This window comes from Dermacentor variabilis, chromosome 3 (assembly GCF_050947875.1).
Source record: "Dermacentor variabilis isolate Ectoservices chromosome 3, ASM5094787v1, whole genome shotgun sequence".
Taxonomy (NCBI): domain Eukaryota; kingdom Metazoa; phylum Arthropoda; class Arachnida; order Ixodida; family Ixodidae; genus Dermacentor; species Dermacentor variabilis.
In genome coordinates this window covers 158742918-158759367 of record NC_134570.1, presented here as the reverse complement: position 1 = coordinate 158759367, position 16450 = coordinate 158742918, and the positions used below count along the sequence as shown (strand labels likewise).

General features: G+C 46.0%; 1 protein-coding gene across 1 annotated transcript in view; it reads left to right on the top strand.

Annotated features, from left to right (window-relative positions):
• Positions 1-16450, top strand: part of LOC142576459 (lysosomal alpha-mannosidase-like) — an 86109-nt gene that overhangs the window by 46309 nt on the left and 23350 nt on the right. Inside the window, exons 17-20 of the mRNA XM_075686598.1 lie at positions 2619-2834; positions 5500-5624; positions 13008-13109; positions 13832-13919. Coding sequence (XP_075542713.1) covers positions 2619-2834; positions 5500-5624; positions 13008-13109; positions 13832-13919 — 531 coding nt within the window. The remainder of the gene's footprint in view (positions 1-2618; positions 2835-5499; positions 5625-13007; positions 13110-13831; positions 13920-16450) is intronic.

Sequence of the window (16450 nt, the reverse complement as noted above, 5' to 3'; positions counted from 1 at the left end):
CCATGTCTCTGCCTAAAGCCCAAGTTTACAGGTCAAATTGTTTTAATGCCCGCGTTTAAAATAGCATAGTACTTGGATATCCATCACAGTATTTTAAAATAGCATAGTGCATCAGTTATGTGGTATTCTATGCTAATCTCTCTTTGTTTCTTTTTTTAATGATTATCTGTGTTGAATAGTAATTTGTAATATTTTTGTATACTCATCTGTTCTGTTCGACCGAACTCCTCGCTGTAAAACAAAGTATTTAGTGCATCGGGCTTATTGTGATACGTTTTGCTTCTTATTCATTTATTCTTCTCGAAATTGTCAATGCTGTTTTGTGGGTTCGAGAGCTTAGTCGAGCGGTCGTCTAGACTTCGTTTTACTCTGAACCTATCCCCCCCCCCCCGCCCCCGACAGTGTTGTTTAATTTTTAACTGAAATAAAGTTCGATTTATTGATTGATTGGCGTATACTGCATTAGTCAGTTATAATATTAATACAATATTTTCAAATGCCAGCAGGAAAACCACTGCGTTGTATAAAACACCTCGTCAGTAATTTCACTGTATCTGAGCCGTTCAAGGGTTCAAAGGCGCCGACGAATTTATCTTCAGGTTAACTACTTCAATTGTTGCACAAGAGGCGGCACCTCTTCAGACGTGAAATAAATCCGCTGAATTCAATATGTGAGCGACGTCTTGTGGTGCACATTTCCAAAAGTACAACATATACCTTAATATATCTAAGCCTACCACCCCGTGCGTCAAAGTGGCACATCGTACTCGAACATATGGGCACAAACCCCGTGGCCCAAGTTGCTTACTCTGCAAGACAGCAGCCGGTAGTAACCGTAACGTGGAGGGGAAAACAAAAAGAAAGCTTCGCTTTTGCAATGTATTACTTACAAGTACTACAAGCTATTTTACGCTGTTTAAGGTTGGCTTTATTGTATGCCTCTGTAATGCTGCGGTAGAGCAAGCTGCTCAGGGGGAATATGTCAAGTTCTGTATTTAACGAGAAGAAAGGAAATTGAGGGGCCAGATCTTTATCGGTCATATAAGAAGGCAACAAACAAATACACCAAGGACAGCGTAGGGGAAATTGCATGTGCTTATCAACTGAAATAAAGAAATTATAAATTAATGGAAATGAAAATGGATGAAAAAAACAACTGACCGCAGGCGCGATACGAAGCCAGCAAACGCCGGGGTAGTTCAATAGCGCCGCGGTAGCTCATTTGGTAAGAGCATCGCACGCGCAATGCGATAACGCGGGTTCGTATCCTAGCTGTAGCCAATTCTTTTTCTTCACCCTCTTTCATTTCAAATAACGTATCGAATATTTAATTAAATAATAAGTGCAAGTAATTTCCCCTGTGCGGTCCTTGATGTCCTTGTTGGCTTCTTTACTGGTGGATTAGTAGCACGGTGCATAATGCAGAGTTCGCAGCATCTAGTTTAGGCATTAATTGGGGATAGATTAGTTTCTTTTATTATTCTCATTAGCCTCTCCTTTGATTTGCCCTACAAGTAACACTGCGTCTAACGAACTCACCCATCAGAATAATTGGATGTGCTTTAGTGCTATAGTCACGGACAGACGTCGCGGCTAGTTAGGCGACGCCTAGCGCATGGTAAAACGAGCAGCCGTTAAAATTTAACGCGAGCTCCTGAGGCAATTAGTGGATCAAACGACGGAGCAAAGAAACAAAAGACTAGTAGCGAGTGTCACGGGACAAAGTGTAGTCATAAAGTATAAAAGGAGAAATCATGGGAAAAGCCCCTAAGCATGTGATTGAAAGCGTTCGTTTTTGGTCACCCGGTACGGCTGGTCGTCTGCTTGTCTCTTGCGTCTCTCGGAAGTTTTAACTCGCGGCGAGTTGTACGTACGCTCCGAAGCTAGTGTCGCCGTTCCCGCGGCAACAGTGTTTCCAGGAATGGAGGCCTCGAACTATAGGCATCAACAGCGGTGAGCAGAGAGCGAGCGGTACGGGCTGGAGAAAGCAAAGACATCCCCGGCAGCCAGATACACAAACCAAGCCACATAGCGGGTTGCTGTTCCCAGGATAGACACGCGATGTGCGCATTTCCCGCGATTCCCCACGTGAAAACAGGTGGATAATAACCATTTGTCTGACGCCATACTTCCTCTATATAGCTTCTTTCTTTTTCTACGGAAGAAGCACTCCATGTAGTTCCCTTATGTAGCCGTGGACAGAGGGCGCGGCGACTGGGGAGGCGCAGTTGCCAGTTTTGAAAATGGAGTGTCACGACAATCATGGCTCCTTGAAGCAGTCGAATAAATGCATCGAATCAATAACCAAGCGAAAGGGAATTGGCAGAGTGTCCTGTAAGTGTTTGCTCCTCCAAACCTGGACCCGCATTTGTAAAGCAGTTCGCGCGCTTTAGCGGTTCGTAAGAATCGAAAAATCTTGTTAGCCAGCGTATCATTAACGAAAGCCGATCGGCCAACGCCGAACCGTCCTTACGAATTGAATCGTTTGTGAATACGGCGCTTGAACCACTGCCAATTGCTTCGAAAATGTGGGTTTCCGAGGGGTTTGTTAAGCGGAAGGATGAGAGCTGCACCTTCGAGGAGCTTGACCATGCAAGAACACATGGCTTCCCTTTCAGATTACAAGGGCGTACATCGACTGCGAGACTGGGCTCCTCAGCGCCATCTGGTGGAAGGGGACGACTATACGTGTCAATCAGTCTTTCTACTGGTATCATGGCCATCCGGGTAACAACACACAGTTCAAGTACCGTGCTTCCGGTGCCTACATCTTCCGGCCCGAGGAACAGGAACCTTTACCGGTGGCGGATAAAGCCGAGCTGGTCCACATTGAGGTCAGTTTCTTTGGTCCGTAAAAACAGAGAATGAGGATATGTGCGCGTGAAAAGCTGACTTCGGAAAGTTGCGTGTGGCTCTTGTGCCGAAAAATCATCTGTAAGAGGGATAAAACAGAGGACGAATTGTTGTGCCATATTTGTGACCAATTGTACAAGCCTTGCTCATATGTTCACGTTATAGCGTGGGAGAAGCCGAGACAGTGCGAAACTGTAAGTTTCTAGATTTACTCTTTATTGGGCAAGCTTGTGCCCAGAAAGACGTTAAGTGGGAAACGATGGAGCTTGGCATGCCATATAGTGTGTATGGCAGACAACCGGTGGTCTGTTAAAGTTACAAAGTCGGTGGCAAAGGAAGGGAAGCGATGTCAAGGACGGCAGAGAATTAGGTGGCAGGATTGAACTTCGAAGTTTTCGGGCATAACATGGAATCAGCTGGCGCAAGACAGCGGCAATTGGAGCTCGCCGGGAGGGGCCTTCGTCCTGCAGTGGACATACATAGGCTGATGACTGTGACTTCTTCATGCATTGGTAACACCATTCAAAAGTGAACGACTGAAGCCTGATCCAGCCTTGGCGCATAAACTGAGTCTGTCACTGCGACAAAAGTCTGGGTTCCTTTTGTAGTTTTACGTCGCACTTTGTTTTTCGCTTCTTAATTCCCTCGCGTTTCACTTCAGAAGGCCGCGATTGGTTGTCAACGTTGTCCGCGTATACCACCATGTCGAAGTACACCAACGCGAACCAGAACGAGGCAAGTGCTCAGTGACTGCTTTTGGTGTGCCTGAACGCACTATGAGGATAGCCTAGCGAGGCTTATTCCACATCAGGGCGGAAGATAGTCCGGAGACTAATCAGGTAGGCACACCGGCCGCACAGTGATCAGCTGAGGGATTGACGTGGCATTGGTAGCATCGGTATTACAGCCAGTTTTTCTGTGATTGTCCCAGCAGGGAAGTGCACCTAGGAAATCTCATCATTATAAGATGCCATGCTGAGCATCCCTTCCTATCTTTCTACATTTGAAATCAATAAAGAAGGCATACTGAGCACCAAGCAAGCGTATAGCTTCTGTGGTTTCAGTTCAAATAAATTGAGTTTATTTCACTCTTACAATAACTTGAGTAATGTTGGCTTGCCCACTAAAGCGAATGGCAGGGCTTTTCGGACGCCATTTCTTCGAAACTAAGAGCGTACAAAGTGTGATGTCCGAGAACAGCAGTACGATGGATTTAGAGCTGATACAATGTACCTGAAAGGGCTTAGAAAATTGTACGGTACAGGTACACGTTTGCAAACTACTAATAAAGTTTAGTAGTAGACTTTGTCTAGTATTTCACTCCGCATAGCTTGCACATATTAACATGGTGGGGCAAAGTGTGCTCATTTGAGATGAAGCGTGAGGGAGACATATACTGGTAGAAAAATATTCCTCAGACCTTCATGCATAAACCGAGCAATATAAGCCTTGCCGTAAAAGTAATTGCTTGTTCCCGATAAGGGGAAGTTATAGCTCAGGGCCGATTTCCGCGTTCAAATACATATAGAACGCAGAAATGCTTACATGAGACAACCATCCGACCGATTTGAATTAACTTTTTTTTTTTTGTGCACTTGAGTGAGAAATTTGCTTTCTAGTGGCTCGAGGAAACAGATTTTTTTTATTTAGGGCCCAGAATCCTTTCAGCAAAATTCTCAATTATGGGTAAGTTGAAAAATATGTAGCAAGACGTTTTACAAATTCATAACTCTGCACAAGAAAGAGATCTCGCAGTTCTGTCCAACTGCATCTCGTGCAGCATTTAAACCGACAAATATTTATTAATTACAGCCTACGTCAAACGTTGCATTGTTTACGAAGATTTTACAAAAGCCCTCTTCATACATTAGTGGTATATTTCAGAACGGTGTACAGTAAACAAATTTTGTCCGCGTTAGGGGTAATAATTATTCGGAGCAGTCTACGAAAGTGTGACATCGCTTGTTAGAGCTGAGTTAAAGTTTAGAGTTGTAAACAAGACACCTTAGTTGTTGTTTTTCGTAATTTTCGACTACCCTTGTAAAAAAGTTTACTGTTTAAGAAATCCGCTTCACATATTTACTAGATATTAAATTCTCATTTTAAATTCAACCAGCTTCATCAAACTCGGTGCAGTCGTTGCCGAAGAAAACGATTTCTCCATTCCCATGAAACTGAATCGGAGCTCCCGACCTAAAGCTTCCTCTTAAGCGTAGACCATACCGTGTGTGTTCTTGCCGTTCGTTCGTTCAGGTTAAGATGGCAAACACTGTGAAACGTAAATTGTCTTTGAGCTTCGCAGAATGTTTAGTAGCTCCCGTGGGGCTTTTATTTGGTGGCACCTAATCAAATTCAGTCATTGCAAGGGAACGCAAATGAGTGCAACTGACACAAGAGTCCGCGTGCTTTCAATGTCCGCTGACGTTGAAAATTCGCTTTCGTTATGATTTAAGGTCGGCGGTTTTCTTAACAATGTGCTCTGTTATAGTTCAAACATCCTCATCACTGATACGTACTGATAGGTCACTGCTGGACAACTGCGCAGTTTCACTAGTCAAGTTGGAACGCATGAATATATATGGCTTCCGCCGCTTATGTGGAAACGCGCCGTTTCTAAAGTCATCCGCGACTTGCTTTTCTCCCCAGAAAAACGGCACGATCGTCCAGGAAGTCCACCAAAAGTTCTCCGACTGGCTGACGCAAGTGATACGGGTGTACGAAGACTCGGATTTCGTCGAATTCGTCTGGGTAGTTGGCTCCATCCCTGTGGCGTGAGTATGACCGCACATTGCATAAACGCAGCCCGTTACCTTCGGCGTGTTCCAGCTAACTTTAGCCAAGGTTTACAGCATTCGGACATGCTACAGGAGAACGCTGCAGAGAGAATGTTTTCAGCCACTCTGTGGACCTAATCAGAACAATTTTTGCTTTCGGTTTAGTCGCATAATTATTCAATATATTCGTGAATGAACTTCGCAAGCATAAAATTTGGGCAATAACTTCCAAATAAAAAAGTCGACGAGAGGTTTTTTTACCAAAGGTTGATTCTGCAGTACTTAAGTTCTTCCTACCGACTGCGGAATTATTTTTCCCGCGTCAAAAAGAAAGCCCTCGAAATATGAAAAAAAAGGGGGGGGGGGAGAGAAATCGACGGAGACGCCTAAGACTTATTACGTGTGGGAATGCGAAAGCATTATACCGTTTGTAGGCGCCGGGACGTCATGAAGGCGCTCATTTTATACACTTATGACGTGGCGCCACCTCCTCCCCATTGGCTGCGCCTTCACGTGCCCAATGACGCGCGCACTGGACCCCACCTTTAGTCAGCCAGATGGCTGCGACGTGACATGTGCAATGACGCACGCACTATAGGCACAATTTTAGTCAGCCAGAACCGTGGAGCCATCGTGGCGTCGGGGAAGCCTGGTTGTAACGCACCCCTGAGGCGCGGGTTCGATTCTCACAAAGACCAAAGTTTACCTAATCTTCTTTTCGAAGCCATTTATTTAGTTTGTTTACAGAAACCTCCCTCAGAAATATGACAATCCGAGCATTTTTACGTGTTTTTACTGTTGGCGCTGTCTGTCACTTTTGACAGTATCTTTCGGTCATGCCGACTACGACAGATTTAGCGCATTGGGGCATATAATGCTTTCACATTAAGATGTCACTTGTGAGCCGCTATCGCAGCGCTCCCAATAGCGCCACATTTAAGCCTGTACCCTATAACTAAGAAAAGACAAACTGGTGGTAGAGCTGGTATGACATAATTATTGCTTTCGCTCGCTTCCATTCCTTTCTTGTCGTCCTCCGTTCCCGACTGAGCATTTCTGGCGCCGGCGGAGGTGGAGTGGCCGCTCGGACCACCGACAAAGCCATTGAAGGAATAGCATTTGAATATATTCATTATTTCATTCCCGCCCAGAATATTTAAGCTGCTTATCCTTATCGTAAGCACCCGTGTCTATTGCTTTCGGCAGTGCCACTGAGACCAATTACTGGCGGGAATTTCGAAGACAACGCCTGTGTCACTGCCCCGTCATTTTCTCGCTGGCCAAGTCCGCACACTATGGGCGCCGTTCACGAGAACCAAATCTTTGATGCACAGATTCTACACAAACGAACGATGCGATGAATACTTTTCGCATAAATGCATAAAACCGCTTTTCCGGTTTCCCTTTTCGCGCTGATAGAATGAGGAGAGAGAGAAAAAGAAGTGAAGAAAAGACAGGGAGGTTGGCCAGTCTAAGTACCAGCTGGCGACCCTGCACTGGGAAAAGGGAATAAAAAATAATAGAAAAAACACATGAAAAACTTTGGCTGCGGCTTAGCTCAGCTAACCCTGGATAGATAAATCGAAAGCTTGGTTTAGCCTGGTTAAGTCTTGGTTTCACTTGGTTAACCTATGATTTAGCTGTACTTATTATACTTAGGTATACAGTCATCGTTAAGCCAGGTATCACGGCTGTGCCTAAGTCAGTGGCTAGACATGACTGTGATTAGGCTTGGGTAGACGCGCATCGTTCGACGGTGCGACGCCTGTTGTGCCACAGGATAAGCGCTACGAAGAAGCATGTGCTTGCTGTCGGTAAAGCTAGGGAAACGACGGAGCATGTTTTATTAGAATGTGAAGACTTCTACCCAGCGGTCGAGTTAGGCACCACTGGTCTCCTTGAAGCCCTTGGGTTCAGCGGGAGCAGTGGTAAAGCAAACATGTCCGGAATAGGCATTAGTAAGAGGCGATTGGAGGGCTGGTGGAATAAAAGTAGGGAAACGACAAAGGACGGAGACGTGCAAAAGCACACTTCGCAATAGGGGATAAGAAAATTTGGGCGTGGTAGTTCATAGTGTTTTTTTTTATTGTTTAACCTAGGTATGACATTAGGCAGTATAATAGCAAGAGCTTGGTGGCGCAACCCACCGCCCCGTTCCAAAGGGGACGCTCATAACATCCATCCATCCATAGATGCAGCGCAAGTGCCAGACATGCAAAGAGATGACGCAAACATGCGCAGCGTCGAAGCACAAACGGACACGGCGCGAACGCGGTCGCTACATTGATCTCGACGGTGCGACGCATGTTGCATTCCCTACCCTCTCCAGTGAACCAACGTGCCGGGTGATATCCGCGGAATTGTCAGACGCCCCTTGGCGACGGCGGCTCAAGCCTCCCGCTCCCGCGCAAAGCTCAAAGACGGCCGCGGCCTCGATCTCAACCACGGCCAAGCTCGCACTCACTAGGCGAGCGCGGCGCTCCTCTAAGCCAGGCGCGCGACGAGTCACGTGGTGAGGAGGCGACCCAGCTCAAAGCTTTGCCCAGCTACGGAGAGCGCGTGCGCCAAGCCAGCGGCGGCTAGCGCACGCAGCGGCAGCGGAGCTCGGCGCGGCGAGTGACGTGATGCGTTGCCAAGGCTACGGCGCAGCTGCGGTCAAATGACGGTCAAATTGTTGGCGACGGCGAAACTCTGCTCGACACAGTTAGTAAAGCTTTCGCTTTAAAAATTACAGCTATAAGAATTCACGCAGTAGCGCTATACTCACCGCTACAACTTTCAAGGTCGGTCGTACAATTCACAAGCACTTAGCAACGTAAGAATGAGTAGAGGATAGCGTTGTAGGGAGGAGGGGGAGCAGAGGGCTGCCACGGAGGCTGAACCGACGGACAGAAAGTAGGTTACAGTGGGAGAGACAACGGCGTCGGTGTCACCGTACCTCGCTTCCTGGTTGGTCGGAGAGGCGCTGATGTCATGCTCGAGGTTGGTGAGTTTCTCGCGTCGGTGAAGCCGAGGTCCAGCGTAGTGCTGCGATGACTGTGGCAGAAAAGGAAGATGGAAAAGGGACGCGAGGCTCCACGTCACCAGGGGACCGCCATGACAGCAGAGGAACGCGAGGAAACGTAGAGCCCACGACTTTCGCACATAGTTCAGCGGATACGTAAGTCTATTCACTTACGTTGACAGTTATCTTCGATGGTTCCTGCGTAAGTTTCTGTATGATGAAAAGCGCCCTATTCGAGGCTTTAATTTAGGATCCTACGTAGTTTCTTCAGTTCATTTGAATCAATGGCAAAAACGTAGCTTCACGTACGTAAGTTGCCTGGAAGACTTCACCACTTGTCTGATTCGTTTCTTCAACGGACCTGCAACAGTGGATGCTCGTCAGAGGTGCTTCGTTAGATCAGACCCCGTGGAATACGTGAAAAATCTCTCAGGAAATCATACGTTTCCACTGACCACAGTTCCTGACACAAAGTTTTTTGCGGAAGCAGGACTCTCCTTACTTCGATCGCAGCTATAAACGTTGTCCAGTAGGAAGGTTGCTTGAAGCATCGGAGGGATTCTGTAGGTTCTGCCGCGACGATGCTTTTACACGTCTTTTTTGTTGGCAGTATAGAAAGGTGCAGTGTCCTAAAATCAACTGAATTGTGTCATCGTGATCCGCTATAGTGACACAAAGCGTTTCTCACATGACTGTGGTTTACTCGTCAGATACTAAACGCAGTTGAAGGTACGGCGCTACGTACGCCTTTTGGATAAGTAAAACACGGAGGAAGACGAAGTGGTCTGAGCAAGCGTCGCTTCTTTGCCTTGCTGCGATAGTTTTGTCATCATCATCACCATAAGCCTGGCTACGCCCACTGCACGGCAAAGACCTCTCCCATACTTCTCCAACTACCCCGGTCATGTACTATTGTGGCCGTGTTGTCCCTGCAAACTTCTTAATCTCATCCGCCCACCTAACTTTCTGCCGGCCCCTGCTACGCTTCCATTCTCTTGGAATCCAGTCCATAACCCTTAATGACCATCGGTTATCTTCCCTCCTCATTACATGTCCTGCCCATGCCCGTTTCTTTTTCTTGACTTGAACTAAGATATCATTTACTCGCGTCTGTTCCCTCACCCAATCTGCTCTTTTCCCTTAACGTTACACCCATCATTCTTCTTTCCATAGCTCGTCGCGTGGTCTTCAATTTAAGTAGAACACTTTTCGTAAGCCTCCAGGTTTCTTACCGTAGGTGAGCACTGGTAAGACACAGCTGTTACACACGTTTCGTTTGAGGGATAATGGCAACCTGCTGTTCATGATCTGAGAATGCCTGCCAAAGGCACCCCAGCCGATTCTTATTCTTCTGATTATTTCAGTCTCATGATCCGGATCCGCGGTCCCTACATGACCTAAGTAGATGTATTCCCTTACCACTTCCAGTGCCTCGCTACCTATCGTAAACTGCTGTTCTCTTCCGAGACTGTTAAGCATTACTTTAGTTTTCTGCAGATTAATTTTTAGACCCACTCTTCTGCTTTGCCTCTCCAGGTCAGTGAGCATCCATTGCAATTGGTCCCCTGAGTTACTAAGCAATGCAATATCATCAGCGAATCGCAAGTTACTAAAGTGCTCTCCATTAACTCTTATCCCCAATTCTTCCCAATCCAGGTCTCTGAATACCTCCTGTAGATATGCTGTGAATGGCATTGGAGAGATCATATCTTCCTGCCTGACGCCTTTCTTTATTGGGATTTTCTTGCTTTCTTTATGGAGGACTACGGTGGCTGTGGAGCCGCTATACATATCTTTCAGTATTTTACTTACGACTCGTCTACACTCTGATTCCCTACTGCCTGCATGACTGCTGAGGTTTCGACTGAATCAAACGCTTTCTCGTAGTCAATGAAAGCTATATATAAGGGTTGGTTATATTCCGTACATTTCTCTATCACCTGATTGATAGTGTGAATGTGATCTATTGTTGAGTAGCCTTTACGAAATCCTGCCTGGTCCTTTGCTTGACAGAAGTCTAAGGTGTTCGTGGTGCTATTTACGATTACCTTAGTAAATACTTTGTAGGCAACGGACAGTAAACTGATTGGTCTATAATCTTTCAAGTCTTTGGCGTCCCCTTTCATATGTATTAAGTGCATGTTGGCGTTCTTCCAAGCTTCCGGTACGCTCGATGTCATGATGCATTGCGTATACAGGGTGGCCATTCTTTCTAGAACCATCTGCCCACCATCCTTCAATAAATCTGCTGTTGCCTAATTCTCCCCAGCTGCCTTCCCACTTTTCATAGCTCCCAAGGCTTTCTTTACTTCTTGGGAGCTATGCAAAGTCATTGTGGAGGCTTAATTGTGTTTCTTGGAAGAGAAGCCGACCGAGGCGATGACAGACGACACGCCTCCACCTGCGTCGAGCACGCCTCTTCGCACTGCGTCTCGCAAGGACATATTGTAGGGCTTGCAACGTAGCCATGCAGACGTCCGGTTCTTGTTTCTCCAACAGCGAGGCAATGGACTCTGACAATGACTACACCGTCGTGGAGGGCAAGCGACTGTAGAGAAAATACTGCAAGACAACCAAAGACGTGAGTGAACAGGGCCGCAACCGACCGCCTACTCCGACTTATGGGATTGCTGTCGTGCTGCTCGACATCTCTAAGAATTTAAATTCTGTACACAGACAGATTCTTGATACCTACCTTAGTAATGTAGCTCCGAAAGGAATTAACGAAGTGCTTTTCAACACAAAGAAAAACTTAGTCACAGTCCAGTCACAGTCACAGCAGGCGCCGGCAGCCCTAGAAAATTGGAAACCGTGCGCATACTAGGACACATAGAAGTCCGGTCGTTCGTCGTGCACTGTGGTCGCACTAGGGCAGGTGTTATCTCCGATGTCGGGATTGACATCAGCGACGAATAGTTACGAAGGTGTCTGTCTTCAAGAGTGAATCTCATCGATTTTCACCGCTTCGGTCGCTCGACGAGCGTCAAGCTTCTTTTCGAGGGAGACACGCTACCTGATCATGTCAAAGTGGGCTACGTGAGAGACCCGGTGCGCCCTTTTGTGCCCCGGTTATTGCAATGTCACAAGTGCCGAAAGCTAGGCCACGTCAGCGCTGTCTGCACAGGCCAGACGGCATGCCTCCTCTGTGCCGGCAGCCATGACGTTTCTCCATGCACAGTAAGAGAAATGAAGTGCTCGAATTGCGATGGACCCCACGAGGCCAATTCCAAGGATTATCCTAAACAGAAAAAGGAGAAAAACATACTGAACCAAATGAGCAAGACAAGTATGTGCCACAAGGAGGTGGCAGCGTCGGTGCAATACCGGAGGAAACGAACGCGTCGTCGGCGTGGACAAGCTGCAGGTCCAGACGAGAGCTCCCTGGCTCCAATTCCGCAGGTCCAGCAGAAGGTAATTGAATCGGCATCGAAAGATTTCACCAAACCATTGCTTCAAGCGAGCCGCGCAAGCCCGGAACCGAATGTATGGCGAAGCTTACCGCCGCGCACACGGGCCTTAGACTGTCAGCACGAGCAGGGACAGTGCACTCAAATATAACCATCGGACTCATTAAATCCATGCTGCGACAAATAATCGCCGCCCTGCAACTGTTACTGTCCGGTTTAAATGCGCCAGTGGCGCTAACATCGGCAAAAATTATTAACGCTATGGACAGACTCTTAGCTACGCTGCAGTAACTTCTACCTCTGCCCGCGAAAATCACTGTGTTGTGCTGTGAAGTGTACACGTACGCATTGCGCAGAAACAGTACGCTGTTCAGCCCTCATCAGATTCACCATGCCACCACCCTCCTTTCTCTTCACATCCTATCTCTCTTATTCTCCAAACCCCTTCCCCAGCATGGAGTAGCAGGCTAGAGGCACTTTACTCAGGCCGACCTCTCCACCTTTCTGCCATTAAATATTATCTCTCTCTCTCCCAAAACGATCATTAGTACACTGATCCTGACAGAAAATACGATTCCGCATGGGGGTAATTCATAATGGCTGGAACAGTGCAGCCATAATGATGAACATAGATGAGACAACACGAAGCCCTGTGCAGAAAATACGTTACATAAGCGCTTAGACTTGCCTAAACCCGCCATTATGCTGGCGCTGTTCTATTCATTCAGGTATCATACAATGGTTTTGATAATGATAGTGATTCAAAGCCGATATAATGAACACACAAACTGGCGTTTTAGGATATATGTACAGATCCCGAAATGGTCATTGTGTGTTCGTGACATTGGCTAAAGTGAAATGACTTACTAAATGCGAAATGTAGAGCGATCTTACCCTTGTTCTTATACAGTTTATTGCTTCGTTCTTTCCTAGCTTGTGACCGTATACTTATTCTCTCCTTCTCTGCAGCGATGACAAAGGAAAAGAAATCATCACAAGGTTCGACACTGAGATTAAGAATGACGGCGTTTTTTACACAGATTCCAATGGAAGGGAAATTCTTCAGCGACGGTGAGAATCCGTGACACATGTGTTTCTTGCCTTCATTCTCTCTCTCTCGCTTTTTTTTTTTTTGAACTTCCACCTTCAAGTAAGCCGTGGAGACAGGTAATACGCAAGTGTGACCTGCCCCTCTGCTTTCTACAGAAAACCAGGCGATATGGCCTGCGGATTTTAATAAAATTATTTCATGCTACTTTCGTATAATCCGTCTTTCCCCGTAACATTCGATATATTTCCACCTGTGAGGCTTCATCTGCTATTCAATGTAATTTAAACGATGCAAAGAGTTAAAGATACAGCCCCGCTCGACATTCATAATAACTAAATTAGTAAATAAATAAATAAATAAGAGAGGAGATTAGCAAAGTTCCACAAACAGCCAGGTCCGGGCACCTGTAGCTATTAAATAATCTTGTGTCCCTACCTTGATTTTTTATATTTGCAAGCATTCCAGCTAGCAACACCCTACTAGTAAGTTCCGCGCTAATATCACTGCTAATATCACTGCAGAGTAAGCCTGCAAGTTCTGCAGTCTTACTCTGTCTGACCTTCCTTTATACGCACTCGATAACTAGCGGGTCTTTCCAAAATGCAATCTGTACATCATATTTCTTTTTATTACGGACACATTCATGCGAAAGCACGTTCTTCATTTTCGACAGCACATCCTTGTTTACAGACCTCAATTATCAGCTGTACCCAAACCCCCGTTTATTTTCTTTTACTTTCAGCCTAAATTACAGGCCGACATGGAAGGTTAATATACAGGAGCCAGTGGCTGGAAACTATTACCCCGTCAACAGCAGGATCTTCATCAGGGTAAGGTCGTTGTCCTACAATCTGAAAGTGTGACAAAACGGACTCGAGCTCACGTCCCCATGAACACGGCATTGTGTAGAGAAGGGAAAAAAATGTCTAGTGGGGAAAACTATATTTTGTTACAGGCCAGCGGTAATCATTTCCTGCTTTGCGCTTGTAGGCATAGAACAAATAACACATATATAGAGTACCGTAGATTGAATTGAACTCTTCTTCTCGAGTGCAGTCCCAGAAGGGTGCAGAAGAAAAAAGCGTGCAATGCCTCGGAAAGGCTTCCGACCCGCGACATTCCTTACTTCGGTATACATCCTTCTGATTAACGGCAAATTGTTCGCATCTAAAGAGCAAGGTGTTACGTATCACGACACACTTCACGTGTCTTACACAGAGAATTAGCTGGGTGTGTCACCTGGAAAATCCGTTATTGGTAGTTTTATAATGGATAATTTTCTTTCATGTGTGATACAATTTAAACTAAACTTTCAATCATCAGTCAGCGCTCGCGTAACGTCGCCTCCCTCTGTGTTCCGTCTGATTTGTTCGCGCTGTAGGTAAGCATACTGCTAGCAAGGACCCTCTCAACAGGATTCAGCTAGAGTATCGACAATGAAAGATCGCCGGGAAATTAGACAACCCGAAGCACATTGGCAAGCGAAGCTTCGATTCGTTTAGTAGCGTTGTCGAGATTTGCCACTCATTTCGCAGCCAGAGCAGGTCAATCAGTACTGCGCATCAGGACCACCAATCACGGCGGGGCAATTTCGAATTGGTCCGAAGGAAATGAATGCAAGGTTCCTAAAAAGAGAAACAATAGAAAAGACAAATTTTCTTGGATCAGGTTACTTCGAACCGCATCTTGATCCGAAACGGGAAACCAAAAGAAAGCCCAAATTCTGATCGTCAAGACGACAGCTGCTAGTGCTGTCAATGAAAGCATCCCGAAACAGTGGCTGCTTTAAAAGAAAAAAAAACGTAACATGACAACAGAGAATAAAACGCTCAGCCAGTGAACTGCCGTTCCCGAGATACATACTGGCCGAGCCAGACATTAATAATCTCGTGTGGGGCTGTCTGGGGCTTGAAGGACAGCTGATGCAGGTCCAGTCACCTAATGACTGAATTTTCCTGCCAGCACACCTGAACTCTCAGGTCCTTGTCGACTTCCTCTGATAGTTCATAAGGCTGCGGACTTCCAGGTCAGACACTAAACCCTTCACCCATGCAGCCCCCCGCCCCAGCGCTTAATCAGCGATGGCTGATTTTAATGTGTAGTGTGTACTTCACTTTCCGAGAGTACAATGTCCGAATTCCCTCGGTTGCCGTTAAATAGTTCCTGCCTGATCCGGTTTCCTCAGCGCATTTTGTGTAGGGAACACCGGTCAATCACGGTCCTGCACCTCCGTAAGCTGCTGCGCTCGTGCGGCGTAAGTAGCCGTCGTGGGCCCCGCAACAAGCTTCAAATGGAAGCAGTAAGGCGTACGCAGCCAGTCAAAGCAAATCATGCTTCACTTTTTTAAGCCGAGAGCCTGAAGTAGCTCATAACACAGATCGTCTGGAAAACGCGGTGTGCGTTACAGAAAGTCATGTGAGCTCGCCTCGCACAGACACGTGGTCCGATTTTTTTTCTTTATTTAGTTCAGTGCATAAACAAAATACACAATACTGTTTGTAGCTATAGCCTTGGCGGCTAGTTTGGTGTCCAATAACAAAATAGACATAAGAAGAACAGCGTACTTATTGTACGAGACAACTTACAGACACGTTATTAAAGCTTTGTTACAGGGAAAATATAGAATAAACCGGAGGTTATGTTATGACATCAGGGGATACAAATAAAAAGACTCTTTGAGCATTCATGAAAGAAGTTTTTTAAGCATTGTACAAAGTTCTGGCTAATCTTCACACTTAGTGGGAGTACGTTCCATATTAGAGCACCGTTGAACTCCACGAGTCTCTGTGAATATATACATTGTGACATGGTGGTAAGTTAATACAGTTGTTAGTAGCTGCCCTCGTGTTTCATGGCGGAAAATTAAATATTGTAATATGTAGCGGATTATTGAAACATATTACTGCATTAACTGACTGAGCAACGTTTACTTTGTACGCCTCATTGAACGGCAGAACACGAAGCAATTGAAACAGAGGTTTACTTGGATCAGCATGTTTAGAAAAGGTAACTAATCGTAGCGCCCGTTTTGAAGACCGACGACAGGTTCTACGTAGGTTTTGTACGTACTGCCCCAAGACTCTAAGCAATATTAAAGGTGATTCTGTATAAAAGCTAAGTATCCGTAAAGCTTGAGAGTCGAAACGTTGACAGGCTTTTAACAATACATGACAACCATACGCCAATTTGGAACATACCTTACCAATTTGATATTTCCAATGCATATCACATTCAAACCAAACACTTAGGTACTTGTAGCGGCATGCTCTATTCAACCGGACACTATTCAAAAATATGTACAGGGAGTCGCAATTCATTTCCTTCCTCCTGGAATGGAAGACTACGACACTGGTTTTGTCGA